Source organism: Podarcis liolepis (assembly GCF_965112155.1).
Source record: "Podarcis liolepis genome assembly, chromosome: 7".
Taxonomy (NCBI): Eukaryota; Metazoa; Chordata; class Lepidosauria; order Squamata; family Lacertidae; genus Podarcis; species Podarcis liolepis.
Window position 1 is genome coordinate 18,938,631 of NC_139561.1, and position 17,668 is coordinate 18,956,298.

General features: G+C 45.0%; 1 protein-coding gene across 1 annotated transcript; it reads right to left on the reverse strand.

The window, feature by feature from the left end:
* Positions 1-965: 965 nt before the first annotated feature.
* PGD (phosphogluconate dehydrogenase) lies at positions 966-16,875 on the reverse strand. The gene is made up of 13 exons (XM_083513106.1): positions 16,718-16,875; positions 13,272-13,347; positions 11,805-11,984; positions 10,491-10,556; positions 9,653-9,771; positions 8,078-8,147; positions 7,424-7,558; positions 6,672-6,861; positions 4,525-4,655; positions 3,885-4,018; positions 2,961-3,060; positions 2,135-2,257; positions 966-1,270 (listed from the first exon to the last, which is right to left on the reverse strand). The coding sequence occupies exons 1-13, from the start codon at positions 16,723-16,725 to the stop codon at positions 1,151-1,153; spliced, it is 1,452 nt and encodes a 483-aa protein (XP_083369232.1). The 5' UTR covers positions 16,726-16,875; the 3' UTR covers positions 966-1,150.
* Between the last annotated feature and the right edge of the window lie 793 nt (positions 16,876-17,668).

A 17,668-nucleotide genomic window follows, 5' to 3' on the forward strand; every position in this document is an offset into this window, starting at 1 on the left:
CTCCAACTACTAACGCCAGTAGCCAACAGTATGGTGAGGGATGTGGCTGAGTCAGTGCTGCATACCAGGATGGAGACTGGGAGGGGCAGTGGACATGGTGCAAATGCCCCTCTCTCACTGTCCTTTTATGCAGTTGGAGGGAGGGACAGGTGAGCAGTACAAACCCAACACCATCTGCTATTAGGTGGTACTCCAGCTGCAGAGAGTTTTCCCTCAGCCTGTATACCTGGTGCCCACTCAGCCATGATGCGCACTGGGTGACCATGGACCAGTCACTGCCTCTCAGTCTAACCTACTTCACAGGGTTGTTGTGGGGATTAAATGAAGAGGAAGGAGCCACATGCACCTCCTTGAGCACCTTGGAGGAAAAGGTGGGATATAAATGCAATAAACCAACAAAATACTCTTACAAGCTTTCAGCGTCAGCTAAAATTGGTTTTCTTATCCCAGGCATATGACCTTAATTTAGTGCGTCTTAACACTTTTAGATTTTGGAATTTTACTTGGGGTGATTTCATTGCGGCTCTGCTGTGAGGATGGGAAATCCAGGGGTGCTGCACAGCACAAGGGCTTCTGTATTTGTGGACAAAACAGGATCTTGTACATTTATTTAATTACCATCCTTAAAAAAATGGAGAGAGAGAAATTTATTCAAGATGTGATTATAAGGCTTAATTTGATGCAGACATAGATTATGCAACATTCAAAGCAGATCTGTTTGTTAGAGCTGCTAATAATCTTAGACTAAGATGGTTGCTATTGTGTTCAGGTCCTACTTGTGGGTTCCCTACAGGTGTCTGGTTGGCCACTGAGAGACTAGGATGCTATACTTTTGGTCTGATCCAGCAGGGCAACTGCTTAAGTTCTTGTTTCTTGTTCTGGAAGCTTGAGATTTTGGTATTATTATTATTATTATTCTAATTGCTCCTGGAGGGAGCTGGGCCGGTGAAATAAAAGTCAAAACATTTTCAAAGAAGGATTTAAATGTTTATTTTAGCCCTCCTGTAAGACATGATCACAACTTCTTTACAAAAAAAAATGCCCCAAACGTGACAACTAGAGAAAGTGCTGAAGATACAGAGAATAACCAGCAAGAAGAGGGAATGTTTTAGCTCTACAGTATTTTCCATTTTCAAGTTCAGGCTTCCTTCTAGGCATTGTATGATGAAGAGGAAACAGAGCCTCCATGTCCTGTCCAGTTGGTGTGGATAAATTCGCCTGGTTTTGACAACAGTTCGTAGGTGTGGGCACCAAAATAATCTCGTTGAGCCTTTGAGAAATTGCATACACATGGTTAGTGATATAGGTTGCCAAAGTAACACAGTCAACTTTCAATTGTTGCTAAATTCAAAGGAGGCACACAGGGTTGCAGCCCATGTTAGTAATACTCTGAGTAAACCGACTGAAAATAATTGACGTGACTAACTTAGTCCCATTAATGTCAATGGATCTACTTCAAGTAGAATTTAGTTGGGGACATCTAAGAGGTCAAACCCATTGTCTCTACAGTAGAGTCTCCATCAGTGTTGGTAAAACTAAAGAGGATCCTTTCAGTTCAGGGATGGAGAACCTGGAGCTCTCTAGATGTTGCTGGACTACAACTCCCATCATCCCTGGCTGGGGCTGATAAAAGATGGAGTCCAACAACAGCTGGAGAGCCGCAGGTTCCCCTTGCAGAGGGAAAACACGTAAAAATACTGCTGGAAGCTGCAGCCTGTATGGCACTTTCAATCTAAAACTGACAATGAGGAAACACGACAAAAGGGAAGGAGAGGAAAAGATGAAGGTAGGGATGATCATGGGCAAATGCAGCTACATATGCTTATAACATGGGTCCTTTGAGGAATCGAAATTAAGGGGGTTACCCCGAAGGCCACAAGAAAATGATGGATTTTAAGGAAGGCCAGTAGAGAGGTGGCACCACAAATTGTGCTGGATACAGAGACATCAGGTGGGCATTACCATTGGCCTCTGTGAGAACAGAATGTCAGACTAGATGGGCCCTTTGGCCTGATCCAGCAGCCAGGCTCTCCTTATGTTAACTAGGGAAATGAGCAAAAGATCTGAACGAAGCAAAAAAGGTTGGAGAAGTTTCAGTTCCACACATGCCAAAGCTGTTTTCAGACTGGCTTACCTGAATTAGGTTGGCTGGCAGAGTGTCATGCCTGTACCCATCATAGAAAGAAAGTGCAGTGGTGAAGCACGGCATTGGGATGCCAATTTGGACACCAGTGCTGATGGCACGTCGCCACGATTCCTAAGGGAGGAATGATGTAAAAGTAGTAGTAGTAGTTACCTTCTTAAAAGTTGTATTCGGCCAATGACCCTTCCTCAGCTGGAAACATAGGGTTGTCTCCACCGCTGTCCTTGGGCAAGTGGGACAAAGTTTCCCCTTGCACAATGGGACTTTGCCACCCTCTCCTTCCCAGCCCCCCACCTCTGCACACCCTCAAAATCTGCTCCCAAGGGATGGACAACAGACAGCCATTCTGAGGCTGTGGTGTATGTGAAGCTGTTCATAGCAATGCAAAACTCAGTACTTTATCTCTTAACATACATACATACATACATACATACATACATACATACATACTGCACTTAAAAATGGTCAGGTACTTTCTAAAGCCGCATTCTCCTGGAGGATTTAAAGCACTGCCATACCACTTCAGACAATTCTGGAAGCTGTAAGGTACTGAGAGTTGTTAGGAGAGACCCCACTTCACCTCACAGAGCTGGGTTCTCCGAGTTGCTCCACAATCAGCCCCTCTTCAGGGAACTCTGGGAATTAACTCTCAGCACCCTTAAACTACAGCTCCCAGAATTTATTTATTTTGGGGGGGGCATGATTGTTTAAAGCGGTATAGTGCTTTTCTTAAAAATATAAGCAGTATACAAATTAAATTAATAATAATAATTTAAATATATGGTGTGTGTATGTGGCCTCTTCTTCCTGAAGTTACCTGGCAATTCTCTACCGCCGTCTTGAAAAAGTTGTCCAACAGTAGGTTCTGGAGATCAGGGCTTCGATCAAAAGCTTCTTTGATTTTCCCAAGGAACACACTATGCAGAAGACATGCAAAAGCAGTTAGTAGGATTTCTTGAAATCAGTGAGGTAAATAGCCAGGAACCCAAAAACATATGTGGACCAACATATTGTAACCAAGGGCAGGGATAACCAATGATGCTGTTGGACTCCAATTTTCATAAGCCCCAGCTAGCATGGCTAATAGTCAATTCCCAGAAGAATTAGCAATCTCTCTTCACAGGCAAGTCTGGGAATTGTAGCTCTGAGAGGGGAGTAAGGGGTCTCCCAGCACCCTTAACAGACTACAGCTCCCATAATTCTTTGGGGGAAGCAGTTTAAAGTGATATCATCGTGCTTTAACTGTATGTTGCAGATGGGGTCTGTGTCTACAAATATGTCACCCAGGGAAGAGTGCTAAAAAAGTGTTGTTATTTTTTTAAAGAAAAGGTCATCTGATCCTAAAATCAGCTGGGACCACACCATGCCCATTTTAGAGATTGAGTAACTGATCCACAAAATGAGAAGTTGCAGGCAGAAGCCCTTTCATTTCCTCTGCTGTGTCTCAATGGGAGAAACTTCCTCAAACTCAGAGCATAAGAAGTGGGAACAAATAATTACAAAAGGAGACAGAGGAAAGTAGAGGCAGAAGCACTCTTAACAAGCTATCGTTCCCAGAATTCTTTGGAGAATCCATGACTGTTTGAAGCGGTACAATTCTGCTGTAAATGTAGAGAGTAGGTGCAGCCTCAGTTAGAATCTCAACTTTTAGATTCAGTTGGTCTGAGCTCCAAACGAAGAGGATCATCTCCCTGTCAATCGATAGCCCCTGCTCCAATCATATCCTATCTGTCTTGCTTACCTTCGGATGATGCATCCTCCCCGCCACATCAGGGCGATGGCACCATAATTCAGCGTCCAGCCAAACTCTTTTGCCGCTTGCCTCAGCAACATGAAGCCTTGCGTGTAGGAAATAATCTTTGAAGCATACAGAGCCTGCAAGGAAGCCAAGGGACAGTGTCAAGATTTAGAAAGAAGCTTTCAAGCCAGGGGCTGGCTCCAGAGGGTGGCAAAGTCAGCCATTTGCTGAGCCACCAGAGACTGAGAAAGGACCCCATCAATCCAAAGAGTGTTGCCCATCGTCATGGATCACGTTAGGTCAGAGTTAGTGTGAGGGAATGATTGGTTTGCACACCCCACCACCCATTCTAGATTAAAGGAACCCACTGAGCATGTCTTGAATGAGGAAGCCTAGAATGCTGGAACCGCTGATACAATCTCTACAACGATCTGGACCTCAGACAATGGAGGTTCTTGCTGGTGACTTTAATGCAGAATGATGCATCTTCCCCACACATAGGATAGTGAATCTCCAGAATTTTGTTGGACTACGACTCCCACCACACCAACCGCTGGCCATGTTGGGTGGGGGCTGATGGGAGTTGAAGTTTGACGACACCCAGAGGGCCACAAGGCCAGCCCTCCTTGGCCTAACAACTCACTTTGCGGATGTCCTCCAGAAATGCCGCCTTATTCCCGCTAAACTTAGATGTGTTGGGTCCACTCAACAGCTTGCTAGCTTTCACTCTTTCGTCCTTGAGGGAAGACAGGCACCGAGCAAAGACAGCCTCCCCTTTGGAGAAAGAAAAATCAAACACCATGGATGGCTAAACTGAAGCAATGGCAAACAGGACCACAGTACTCTGTGTACACAGGAGATTGCTTTCTTCACTAAAAAACTATTGGGTATCATGTAACTGGAGGCAGGACATAAAACTCACCCATTTCGGGCTTCCCCCAAAGAATCCTGGGAACTGTAGTCTGTTAAGGATGCTGAGAGGTTTTAGGGGAACCGCTTTTCTTCGCAGTTTCCTGGAAAGAGGGACTGATTTTTAAACCACTGGGAATTATTGCTCTGTGAGGAGAATAAAGGGTCTTCTAACAACTTTCAGCACCCAAAACAAACTACAGTTCCCAGGATTCTTTGGTTGGGGAAAGAAGCCACAACTGATTAAACCAGTACCATGGTGCTTTAAATGCATGGAGTCAAGGTGGCCTAAATGGCAGTTACTTCAGACTAAGCACGCATAGCATTGTGCTGTAAGCAACCCCACCTCACAAAACAAACTACAATTCTAGATATCAACAGTAAACTCCAAGTGCCAATCCTTATGCATACAAAAGAGAACACAAACAAACACACAAAGGGGGACTGTATCATCTGGCTTAGCGAAACCCCAAGTTTTGCAGTGGTACAAGAAATTTTTTTAAAAAAACAATCCACTGAGAACAGTATATTCAACAGGAACATAACACTCATTGAGTGCTACAGGGGATTATTATTATTATTACTATTATAAAAATATTTTATCGGTCACTTTTCTTACAAAAACTGACCCAAAGTGACTTTGGGACATAATTGAGTAGTGCAGATAAATACATGAATGGCTTGTGGAAACCAGGAATGGAAGCAATTGCCCCACTTGTAAGGACTGACTGCCTGAAAGGCATGGGCAGAGAGAGTGCAAACACACAAGGTGAAAAAGTTCTTCAGATTTCCTGTGAGTGACTCATACTCTCACTGCCGCAGGTGCACTGTGGTTCCTCCACACTCTTGCAGTCACAAAGGTAGCCCCTCCTCCCCCCCCCACTTTCTTAGCCAACCAACATCCTTTTGCATTGTGAAGGGATGAGTCAGCTGCTTTAGAGCAGGAAATTGCAAGTCATGCTGATGTAGGAAGGAAACAGAATGGGAGGGAGAAAGAAAAGCAAACCATACACCCAATCCATTAGCAATTCACCTGGCAACCCTAGGAGCCAAGCCTTGAAACCTACGTGGAGGAGGTTTGATATTTAGAAGAGGGGAGAAATGCAGAACACAGTAGGAAGGGTGTATGTGCTAAAAAAGAAAGGTAGAGTTGATAACTCAGTGGTAGAGAAGATGCACCGCATACACAAGGGTCCCTGGTTCAGTCCTCAGGATCTCCACTTTAAAAGGAGCTTATTTTGGAAAACTGCAAAGGATCCTTGCCCAAGAATGTAGAGAACCATCACCAGTCAGAGCAGGAACATAGGAAGATGCCTTATACTGAATCAGACCCTTGCTCCAGCTAGCTCAGTACTGTCAACACAGATGGGCAATGGCTCTTCAGGGTTTCAGACAGGAGATATTCCCAGCCCTACCTGGAGATGCTCTACTACTGAACTATGGCCCTTTGCCAGCTGTGAAAACAGCACAGAAGTGTGGATGATATTTTGAGTTTGGAGGATCCTGAGCTCACACAGCAAACTTACTGGTCGTCAGGCATAAAACCAGTGCGGTGTAGCGGCTAGTGTCAGGTCTTGGAGACCAGAGTTCAAATCCCCACTCAGTTCACTGGGTGACCTTGGACCAGTCACCATCTCTCAGCCTAACCTACCTCACAGGGTTGTTGTGGAGGGTAAAATGGGGAAGAGAAGAGAAACATGAATGCCACCTTGAATTCCATTGACGAAAGGTAGCACAGAAATCTAAACAACAACAACAAACTCTTGGGTGTCTCAACTCAGGTCTTTCAAGTAAACAAAGGACTACACCACATATCGCTGGGGCCCCTGTCCCTCCCATCACTGCCACATTTTAGTGCAAATCTATGTCAAAGTTATTTACCAATTAGAGTGACGGGGACCCCGTACTCTAAAGCTGAGATTGCTGTCCATTTCCCTGTTCCCTTTTGCCCAGCACTGTCCCGGATCTTTGGGAGCAAATGCTTCCCATCAGCATCACGATACTTCAATATGTTTGCTGTGATTTCGATCAAGAAGGAGTCCAGCTCAGTCTTATTCCACTGCTCAAACACCTAGGGGCAAGGGAGACAAGGAGCAGAGAGATCAACAACCCTCTCCCTGAGACTGCAAGCTTTATTTATTTTTTAGGACATGGAGTGCTCTGTGCTCTATAATCCTGATGCATTTGCTCTTAAGAAAATAGAAAACACCTCCACTGTTAGGGACTCCCCCTGCATGCAAAGACAGGTTCTGGTGGATTGAGTGGATGATTGTGGGTCCTGTAGTCAAGAAGGCAGTTTCTGCTGTAGAGGTAAACCTTTGGCTCTTCATATGTTGATGGGCTACAACTCCCATCAGTCCTAAGTCAGTCTAAGTCAGAGATGGGGAATTCCAGATATTGGTGGACTCCCATTAGCCCCAAGCAGCATGGCCAATGGTCAAGGATGTAGTCTGACAACATATGGAAGGCCCACAAGTATCCCATCCCCCTAAAGGCTCCTGGGAGCTCCGTCTAGAAAAAGAGGCTCCCTGCTGAGTCTCTGTGTAAGTGCCTGTTCTGGCTTTTATTTAGACTTATTAAAACAGGGTCTTCACCCATCAGATCCAAGAAATTGGTTTGTCTTGTGGGCTTACCGCAGCCATCTCGTCATGGTCCATGCCTAGCACATCCTTCATGAGGTGGTAGGCTTCGCAGATCAGCTGCATGTCTCCATACTCAATCCCATTGTGCACCATCTTTACAAAGTGCCCAGACCCCTCATCTCCCACCTGCCAGAGTCATAAGAGAGAATAATAAAATGAATTATTATTATTAAGATTTATATACTGCTCTTCATGACAATATCTCAGAGTGGTTCACAAGGTAAAAAGACAAGTAAATAGTTAAAACAAAACCAACAAAACAATAACCTCCTTCCCACAAACACATATAAAAGACTTTAGAATATTAATCAGCCTTATAAAACCAAAAAAATACAAATACAAAATACATGTAACACAGAATAATTTATAACAACCCCACCTCCACAATAAGTAAGTTAAAATCCCATTCCCATTAAAAGCATAATTTTAGCACCAGGAGGCTGGGCCACACCCGCATTCTACCCCCCAAAGTACAGCCCGTCAACATTGGAAAGGGTCTGCCTTCTCCCCTTCCTCTTGATGGGGAAGGTGAGGGGCTGGAGAAGCTAGTAACCTTCCAAAACCAATTCACAAAGAGGGGCATCAGCTTGAAGAGTATCTCTAGGAGCATGCAGAGTGCATCATAAACATGTCAGCTCATCTTACCCAGTCGCAACAGGGTTCCCCAGTTCCTACTTTGGCAGCGATGCTCTGAAATATTGGTTTGATGTGAGGCCTGCAAAGAACCAAAAGGATGTTTGAAAAACAAAGCAGAAAGGACATCATCATGATTGGTTCACCGTCCAGACCATAACAGAGGCTAGGAGGGCAGAGACACGAGACAGGGCATTATCAGTAGTGGCCCCTACCTCTGAAACCCCCTTCCAAGTGATATTTGGTCTGCCCCTACTACAGAAGCATTTAAGAAACAAGTTCACTTGACCAGGTGTTTTGATAAGGAAAACGTTATTTTGGGGGCGCAATCCCTACAGACGCCATTGCTGCTGTTTACTGTATCTCATCTGAGTCTGTGTTTTTAAAAATTATGTTTTACTGGCATCTACTATTTTATTGACTGCCCCAGGCAGGAGAAAGGATGAGACTGAAAAATGGTAAATGAGTAAACAAAAATAAAAATGAAACATACATTTACTGCTTTGGTCCCTTCACAACTCAATCTGAGGACCCCCCAACTGAGAGAACGTGCATTTTTCAGTGGTGACTCCATGTCTGTGGAATGCCCTTCCCAAGGAAACACACCTGGCACCATCATTGTCAAACTTTAGTGTTTTTTTAAAAGAATATTTATTGAGATTATACAAAAATTACACATAAAGAAAAAAATAAAAACTAACAAACACAAGCTAACAAGAAAGTTGACAAAAAAACAACCTAGTAAGAAAGAAAAAAAAAAAAAGAAATAGGAAAAAGAAGAAAAAAAGAATATTTTAAAAAAGAATAAATCCATTTTTCAGCAACTTTGAGCTCATTTGCTTATTTCCTTGACTTCCTCACACCTCCCCTTTTGTATTCCCGTTTTCCAAGTCTTTTCAGCAAATCCTTACCCTCTTTCATTTATCTTTACTCTATAACTTAACCTATTAGAACTATCATTGTCAAACTTTAGGCCAAGACATTCATGTTTGCCCAGCCTTTCAGTTGTTATGTTTGGATCATACCTTGCTGCAATTTTTATTTTTATTGAGTGGTGTGGGAAAGGATTTGTCCTTTTTTACAGTTGAAGATGGAAAGCTGCCTTATATTGAGTCAGTCAGACAACTGGTCCATCTAGTTCATTATCGTCTACACTGTCTGGCAGCTGCTCTCCAGGGCTTTCAGGCAGGGAGTTTCTCCCAGACCTACCTGGAGATGCTGATGGGGACTGAACCTGGCACCTTCTGCATGCCAAGCAGGTGCTCTAGCACTGCTTCCGAAGTGATTTACAATGCAATAAAAACCATACACAGAACAATTAATTGCATATGTAAAAGCAGCTAAAACATTTGCTATATTTTAAAAAATGGGAAAGCAATATATGTGAATTTATATATGGAGTGGAGCAGGATTTGTCCTATGATGTTATTGCAGGATGAGCACTTTGGGTCAATTAATGCTCTTTCTTTTCTTTTTGCTGTATTCTGGATTTTGTATCATGTACACTTTCATAATTGTAAATAGCCTTGAGAAACCTATGCATTAAGCAACAAATAAATGCATTAAATCATTCTCGTCATCACTTACCATGCCTCTTTGGCTCCTCCTGGCATGAGTGAAGGGCCGTACCTGGCGCCCTCTTCGCCGCCGCTAACCCCGCTCCCAACAAACAAGATGCCCTTCTCCTTGAGCTCCTTGCAACGCCTCTGGATAGGAAAAGAAGGGAGACTCGTTGCTCGAAAAATAGGATTATGGGGGCAAAAGCACTGCATTCTCTACTTAGGGCAACGTATATCTCACAAAAGAGAAAGAAAATAAATCTGACTCCTGTACCAGTTAAGAGCTACATAACCATATGAAACTTAAAATTCTGCACCGAGTAAAATTTCCTTTGCATCTGGTTTAACAGACATTGGTGGGCTTTAGAGCATGGAGGTAAATAATCCCTGGATGGTTAAGTCCAGTCAAAGGCAACTATGGACTCATCTCACTTCCAGGCCGAGAGAGCCGGCATTTGTCTACAGGCAGCTTTTCAGGTCATGTAGCCAGTGTGACTAAACAGCTTTTGGCACAACGGAACACCTTGCTCAAAACTTCCAATCCTTGTACAAAACTCATTGATGAGCCTTTGGGCAAAATTGAGAGGCGGGATATAAAAAGCTGCAGTTTTATAAAATACTAGGGGCTGCACCCCTACATACTTTGCTCACCAATCCCGCCCTTCTCAAAGCCACCTGCTGGTTGCACAAAAAACTGCAGCGTGACAACATCCTTAGGAAAATATGTATTAGGAGAGAAATGTCTTGCAAACAAATCCTAACCAACCAACCCCACAGGTCTGTTAGTGAAGATAAAGTTAGCTCCCACATATCCTCTTGAGCTCCTTGGAGTATACAAGTATGATACAAATGGGCACCATACATACTGTGCTATCTCTATACTCAGAATTCCCTCCATCAATAATGATGTCTCCGGCACTCAGCAGTGGCACCTGTGAAGGAAAGAGACAGTGTTACATCAGAAGAGGTCAGCAGAATAATGGCCTATCAGGTCTAGCTAATCAAATGCCTTTGGGAAGCCCATGAAAAGGGCACACTGGCAGCAGCCCTTTCCCACTATTCTTTCCCAATGATTGGTACCAAGAGAGGTTTTCTCTGAATCTAGTGGCAGCTGTCCATCTGCAGAGAGTTGCTGGATCAGTCCAAAACGCCTATCTAATCCAGTGGAACATCTCCTGGGAGGGCTATGAGACATCCTCAAATGAGACCCTGGAGTTAGTGCAGAAAATAGTGAGCTAGAAGAACTAGTGGTCTGACTCAGTATAAGGCAGCTTCATAGGGCCATAGCTCAGTGGTAGAGCACCTACTTTGTATGTAGAAGGTCTCTGGTTCAATCCCCAATGGCATCTCCACATAGGACTGGGGAAGACCCCTGCCTGAAATCCTATAAAAGCTGCTGCCAGTGAGAGTAAGACAATATTGAGCTAGATGGACCAATGGTCTGATTAGGTATAAAGCAGGTTCTTATGTTTTCTTCTTCAACTAAAATATTACTGAATTTTAGAGCAGGAAGTGTCTGTGTCTTGGAAACAGTGTTAGAAACTTAGACATATAAGCTAGGCATCAAATGGCTCCTTAAGCCAAGGTTATAGTTGCCAAAATGGAATGTCTAGCTGCTTTTTTTGGGCAAGATGGCTCTAAAGTCTTATTTTTCAAATGATGGCCTGACTGTGATTGATTCTCAGTTAAACATCTGGCTAGTTCAGGTGACAACTTTGAGCTAGGTTAAGAGTTTTGAGGACAAAGAAGAAGAGTCACTTAATCCACGTATACACTATTCCGACTTTAATGGTGACTGCTCCTGTTCAGGCTGCACAGGAAAAGCATTTATCATCCAGAAATTCATTCTGATTGTGCAGATAAAATATAACTGATAACTTACCATGAGAAACATAGTAAGCTGGCTTAATATTATCTATATTGACTGGCAGTGGCTTTCCAGGATTTTCCACAGGGAGCCTCTCCCAGCCCCATCTGGAGATGCCAGGGATTGAACCTGAGACCTTCCACATGCAAAGCAGGAGCTCTGCCACTGAGCCCCAGCCCTTCCCCACAGGGAGGAAAGGTTCAGCCAGCCCTAGTATTGGCCAATCCATAGAATTCTGGAAAGTGGCATAAAGGGGCATCATTTATAAAAGAAGAAGCAGTTGGTCAAGGATGGGAGGAAGAGATCTGCTCACCAGCTTGTTGATGAAGTCATCCACAGCACTCCCAGCCTTGACAAGCAGGATGATCTTCCGGGGTTTCTTCAGCTTGGAGACCATTTCTTCCAAAGAGTGAGCCCCAATGACCTTAGTGCCCTTGGCTTCATTTGCCAGGAAGTCATCCACTTTGGATACCGTTCGATTAAATGCACAGACCTAGGAGAGGGTAAGAGAGAGGGATTTCACTGGGAGACAGTAGAGCTGATCCCTTTTCTGAAATGCATCCCCCCCTATACCTGGTTTTCTAATGGGTTTGTGCCAGGGACAAGGAAGTTATTTTCAGACTCTAAGAAGCAAAAGGACAAGACATCTGCATGTTCATTTTCATTATTTCCCCCCATTTAACCAGAAAAATGAAAGGCTTGGTTGGAATGGATTTAACCTGGTGTGCAGGTCATCAAAAAAAACCAACCTTTCAATGTATACAGATTTAGCCAGCTTCTCACACACACACCAGCACTTCCTGCCGAGCAGTTATCTGCAGCGATCGCTCAAAACAGTAAGCCAATCTATGTCCTGTCATTTAAGGTACTCAAGCAAGTAAGAAAACAGGGAAAGACAAGGCCTCCCACTAAATCAGGGACCTCCAGATGTTGCTGGACTCCATCTCCCATCAGTCCCAGTCTAGCATGACCAATTCTTGGGGGTGATGGCAGCTGCATTTCAGCAGCACCTGGTTTGCCAAAAGTTCCTTGCCTCTACCTTAAATCCCCCTTCCTCGCTTCTTGTTTCAAACTTTTCTTATCTCCACATTCATACATTTCTTACCACCAGCAGATTTACTATATAGCCAATGGGTATAATTAATTAATTATATTTATATCCTGCCCTTCCTCCCAAAGGAGCCCAGGGTAGCAAACCCACAAACTATAAAGCAATAAAAACATCTACACTGCAGATGCAGACTAGGAAAGATTTCTACTTAATTAGAAGAGGAAGGTCTTTAGCAGGTGCTGAAAACACCACAGAGACAGTGCCTGTCTGATATTCAATGGGAGGGAATTCCAAAAGGCAGGGGCCACCACACTAAAGGCCCAGCCCCAACACTGTGCAGAATGGGTCTCTCTCTTGATAAGATGATCTGTTGGGTATATAAAGGGCGAGAAGATTTATCAGATATCCTGGTCCCAGGCTGCATAGGGATTTATACACCAAAATCTAGAACTTAGCCCAGCAAGTAGCTAATATGGCATGGATGACTGATTTGGGAGATTTTTATCCTGCCTTTCTGTTCCAATAAGCTGGGAAATCCAACCATCACAAATGAACACAGCTGTAATATAGAAACATCTGGAGGACCAAAGGACCCCCACCCCTGTCTTCAAGTTTCTGCCCTAAGATCTCCCTTCCGCATTTTATACAGTACCTAGCAGAGAGAGCAAGAGAGTCTGTGATAAATAATTGCTTAGCATTTAAAACTTCACACCGGGCATTTCCACTCACCACGAAGCCGTGGTCGTTCATGTTGAGGATGAGGTTCTGGCCCATGACGGCCAGTCCAATCAAGGCGATGTCTGCTCTGAAAAAGGGGAAGAACAGACAAGGATGCTTACACTTCCCAGAATGGTTTAACAATCCATCCCTCTTTGCAGGAGTCTTTGGGGGAAGCCATGGCTGTTTAAAGTGGTATGATGCTGCTTTAAATGTACAGCGCAGGTGGGGCCTGTGACACCCAGGCACGGGTGCCAAGGAACAGGGAAGGTTGCTGTTTAAAAACCCAGGCAGTGCTTTTGATCCATGTCTTACACCAGCCAGGACTGTGTTGTGTCAATTTTAGAGATTGAGCAACTAGATCTAGAAAATGAGAAGTTACAGGCTTCTAGAAGCCCTTTCATTTCCTAGCTGTGCCTCAACAATATGGGAGAGACTTCCTCAAACTCAGAGGGATTATATGAGAAAGGAAGAAGAAATCATTATGGAAGAAAAGCAGAGACAAATGGAGGCAGAAGCATAGGAACTCAGAAGGCTGCTTTAGCAGAGTCAGATCCTTGTTCCATCTAACACAGGACTGTCTACAGTACACTGACAGACAGCAGCTCTCCAGGGTCTCAGATTGCAGCCTTTGTCAACCCAACCTGGAGATGCAAAGGGTTGAACCATGGACTTTCTGTATGTAAAGCAGATACTCTACCATTGAGCTATCACCCTTCCCCAGAGTGGATTTGTAGTCCCAGGAACCAGCAACAACTACAATAATAAAACGTCAGGGATTAAATCCTGAGCTTGGCCCAACTTGCACAACACACCTGTGGAGTCTTTCACATGGCATTAAGCCAGCCAAGTGTTACCAAAACTGGGCACCCCTCTGGCAACTCTCTCCACACCCACACCACCCCCTCTGCCTTGGGCAATGTCTCTTTGTTTCTCTCTACATCTTCTTCAGCCTTGTCCAAACAATTAGCAAAGGAGGCAGTCCTCTGCGTTTGGGCCGTACCTCTTCGGATTGGGGGGAGCCCTCATGCCTGAAAGCTACAGTATGTGCAAGCGCTCACTTTGAATCCCTGTAAGTTCAAAACTAGAAAGTCCAGAAGGAAAAGTCAGGCCTAGAAACAACTCATACAGAACTAAGCATTGATGACAATGACCAGAGGCTGCATTCAACATTAGTCCTCCTCAGAGTAGACACCACTGGAATTAATGATTTCAATGGGTCTACTGGGAGAAGACTTAGCTGGAGACAATGCCAGGAGCTGTGAAGTATGGTCAGGTGGAAAAAATTTTAGAAATGTGATTCTGCCCAAGTCACACTACTCACTGGCCTTCTGCACCCTCCTTCCCAGTGATGTTCTTGAACTGGGATATCATTTGATTGCCAGAACAGAGAATGGTGAGGTAGGTGAGTGGGTGGGTGGCCCCATGCATCATGGGTTTGTGGGCCTCAGAAGGAAATGTGGCTCTTGGGCCAATGAAGGTTCTTCACCCCTGCATTAACTCATTGCAATCCTTGCAATAATCCTGCACAACCTGTTCTTATACAAATCTATGGAGAAGCCACACATTGTGGAATACTGTGCACAGCACCGCTCTGGTCACCTCACCTCAGAAAGGACTCTGTAAAAGGTTCAGACAAGGGCAAGCAAAATGATCAAGGGGATGGAGCAACTCCCCTATGAGGAAAGGTTACAACATTTGGGGCTTTTCAGTTTAGAGAAGAGTAAGAAGGAACACAAAAGAGGCGTGTAAAATTGTGCAAGGTGTGGAGAAAGCGGACAGAGGAAATTTTTCTCTCTCCCTCTCATAGCACTAGAATTAGAGACTGAATGTTGGAAGATTCAGCGCAGACAAAAGAATGGACTTTTTTTACACAGCACATGGTTAAACTTTGGAACTCGCTCCCACAGGAGGCAGGGATGGCCAACAACCTAGATGGCTTTAGAAGAGAATTTCAGAATCACACAAAGGAGATGGATATCACAAATTCTGTGTCCACTGCTGGGAGTCAGTATGCCTCTGATTACCAGTTGCTGAGGCTCACAAGTGAGAAGAGTTGCTGCTGTACTCAGGTCCTGCTTGCAAGCTTCCTATTGAGGCATCTTATTGGTCACTGAGAGAACAGGATGTTGGATTAAATGGGCCTTTGGCCTAATCCAGCAGTCAGACTTTTCTTATTATGTATTGTTAAAGTATGTGCGACATGCCTCCCCATGCTCTGATCATTTATTTAATTAATTAATTTCACCCCACCAGTTGATCAGACCAAAAGGAAGTTGACTTATGAGGAGTTGGGCAAGTGGTTCATCCAACTGCAGACACTGACTGGCAGTGGCTCTCCAAGGTATCAGGCAGAGAATCCCTCTCATCTCTAAGGGGAGATGCAAGAGACTGAGCATGGGACCTTCTGCATGGAAAGTGAGTGCTCTGCCACTGAGCCACAGTCCTTTCCAATTTACACAAAAGATTAACCACAATCAATTTCCATGCAGCTGAGATTAGCCCAGAAGCCAGAACATCCAACTTGAACCCGCCCTGATTTCTAAAGAACGGCTCAAGAGGCTGAAGGTTTTCATTTCTAAGGCTCAACCTTAAAAAAAAAGATAAATCAAGAAAACTGCCTCCTCAACCAATCACCATGGAGCCACAATTAGCAACGTTTGAGATTTTTTCCCCTTTTCTTAAAAAAAAAACTTTTCCAGATCAGAAGATGATCCCACCCCACAGACATAAAGCCCCAGGACCTATTTGTCACGCGAAGGCTCGGCCCTGCAAAACGTGAATCAGTCTGCTGCAGAAAAAATTGGGGTTCACTTTTGCAGCCCAACTCCCCAAGGTACTCTGAGTCACCTAAGTCAATGATCAGTCAGATAAGAATGGATGGAGACAGGAACCAGTGGAGGGAAAGCAAGGAATACCTTTATTTTCCTGCTGCAACAGAGCCCGCCTCCCGCCCCGCAAGGAGGTGAGGGCCCGGAGCTAACAAGCCATGGAAATGCACCTGAGCACCTACAGAGTGCTTACCCTCCTCCCCCCTTGGATGAACCCCACTGAGCAAACTTCCCTCCGAGGAAAGCCTGGCAGCACTCCCTTCTCTTGCACGGGAGTAAGCTTCCTGGAACCGAATGAAGCTTCCTGACTGCGACCCTGCTTACTCGGGAGTCAGCCCACCGACCCACCCGCCTCCACTGAGCTCAGCGAGATGCACTTCCGCATCACGGTGTGTTCCGGATTAGGTCTGCTTTACGCACGCTAACTTGAAAGGGAGCTTCGCCGAAGTCGGTGGGGTCCATGGCCATTAATTACGGTCTACTGCAGAGTAGCCCGATGAGATTTACTCGCCTAGGAGCAAACCTTCCCCGCCTTGAACTCATCGGTCATTTACTCTTGCGCGTAACTCAGCATTGCCAAGCGAGCCCCGCTAACCCTCTCCAAAATGCCCCCCCCCCAATACTTACTGGGCCATGGCGGCGACTCGGGCGGCTTAACTGTAGCTGAGACGAGAAAGGTAGGCGACTGGCGCTCCCAAAGACGCTTCCACTTGGAGCGGACCCGCCTGGGCCAGCCCACCGCAGGGAGGGGCTAGCCCTAGCCCGGCCTAAAGGTCTGCTGATCGGCTCAGGCGGACGGCGAGCATAGCCCTTTAAAGGCACAGGCTTCTGCCTTTCCATCCCTCTGTTGCGGTCGGATGGGAAATTTTTGTTTTCTTTTTTTGGGCAATGGTTCAAAGTCATGCATTCGAGGGATGGGGTAGTTCGCCGGCTCCCTTTCCCTCTCTCTCGGGCTGTAAGGCTTTATGCACTCAGCGAGCAAGTCTTCCCATCACTACCATGAATGGCACCATATTTAAATAGACTTGGGCGTATCCGCGATCTTGCCTCTTGCTTGCCAGATGTGTGCAAAGGTAAGCCACATTCTTACTCCACCTGCTTTTGTCTCTGACCCCAGCAGCACTATGCATTCAAAGCTCTGTCATACCACTTTAAACAGTCATGGCTTTCCCCAAAGGATCCTGGGAACTGTGGTTTGTTAAAGGTGCTGGGAGTTGTGAGGAGACCCTTATTCCCTTCCCAGAATGACAGTTCCCAGTGTATCTTAGGAGGAAGAACTGATTGTTAAACCTCTCTGGGAACTGGCTCTGGGAAGGGAACAGCAGTCCCCAAACAACAAGCTAGATACCAGGATTCTTTGGGGGAAGCCTTGACTGTTGAAAGTGGTATGGTAGTGCTTTGAAAGTCAGTGCAAATGGGGCCTTTGTGATCTTGCCCAGTGCCCACCAATGCAAAGCCTCCGGAAAGTTAGCTGAAAGGGAATATGGGCTTCAAGCTGGAAAAAGTTCCCCACCTGTCAAAAATATTTGGATGGATTTGCAGTCAAACAAATGCAAAGCAGGTGTCCCACCACAGAGT

What these genes read in the sequence shown, in the direction of transcription:
- PGD (XM_083513106.1), bottom strand. An exon ending in ATGACTTCATCAACAAGCTG is followed by an intron (nt 10,557 to 11,804) that starts GTGAGCAGATCT and finishes TTTCCTTCACAG; the next exon opens with GTGCCACTGCTGAGTGCCGG. An exon ending in TTCTGGAGGACATCCGCAAA is followed by an intron (nt 4,019 to 4,524) that starts GTGAGTTGTTAG and finishes GCTTCCTTGCAG; the next exon opens with GCTCTGTATGCTTCAAAGAT.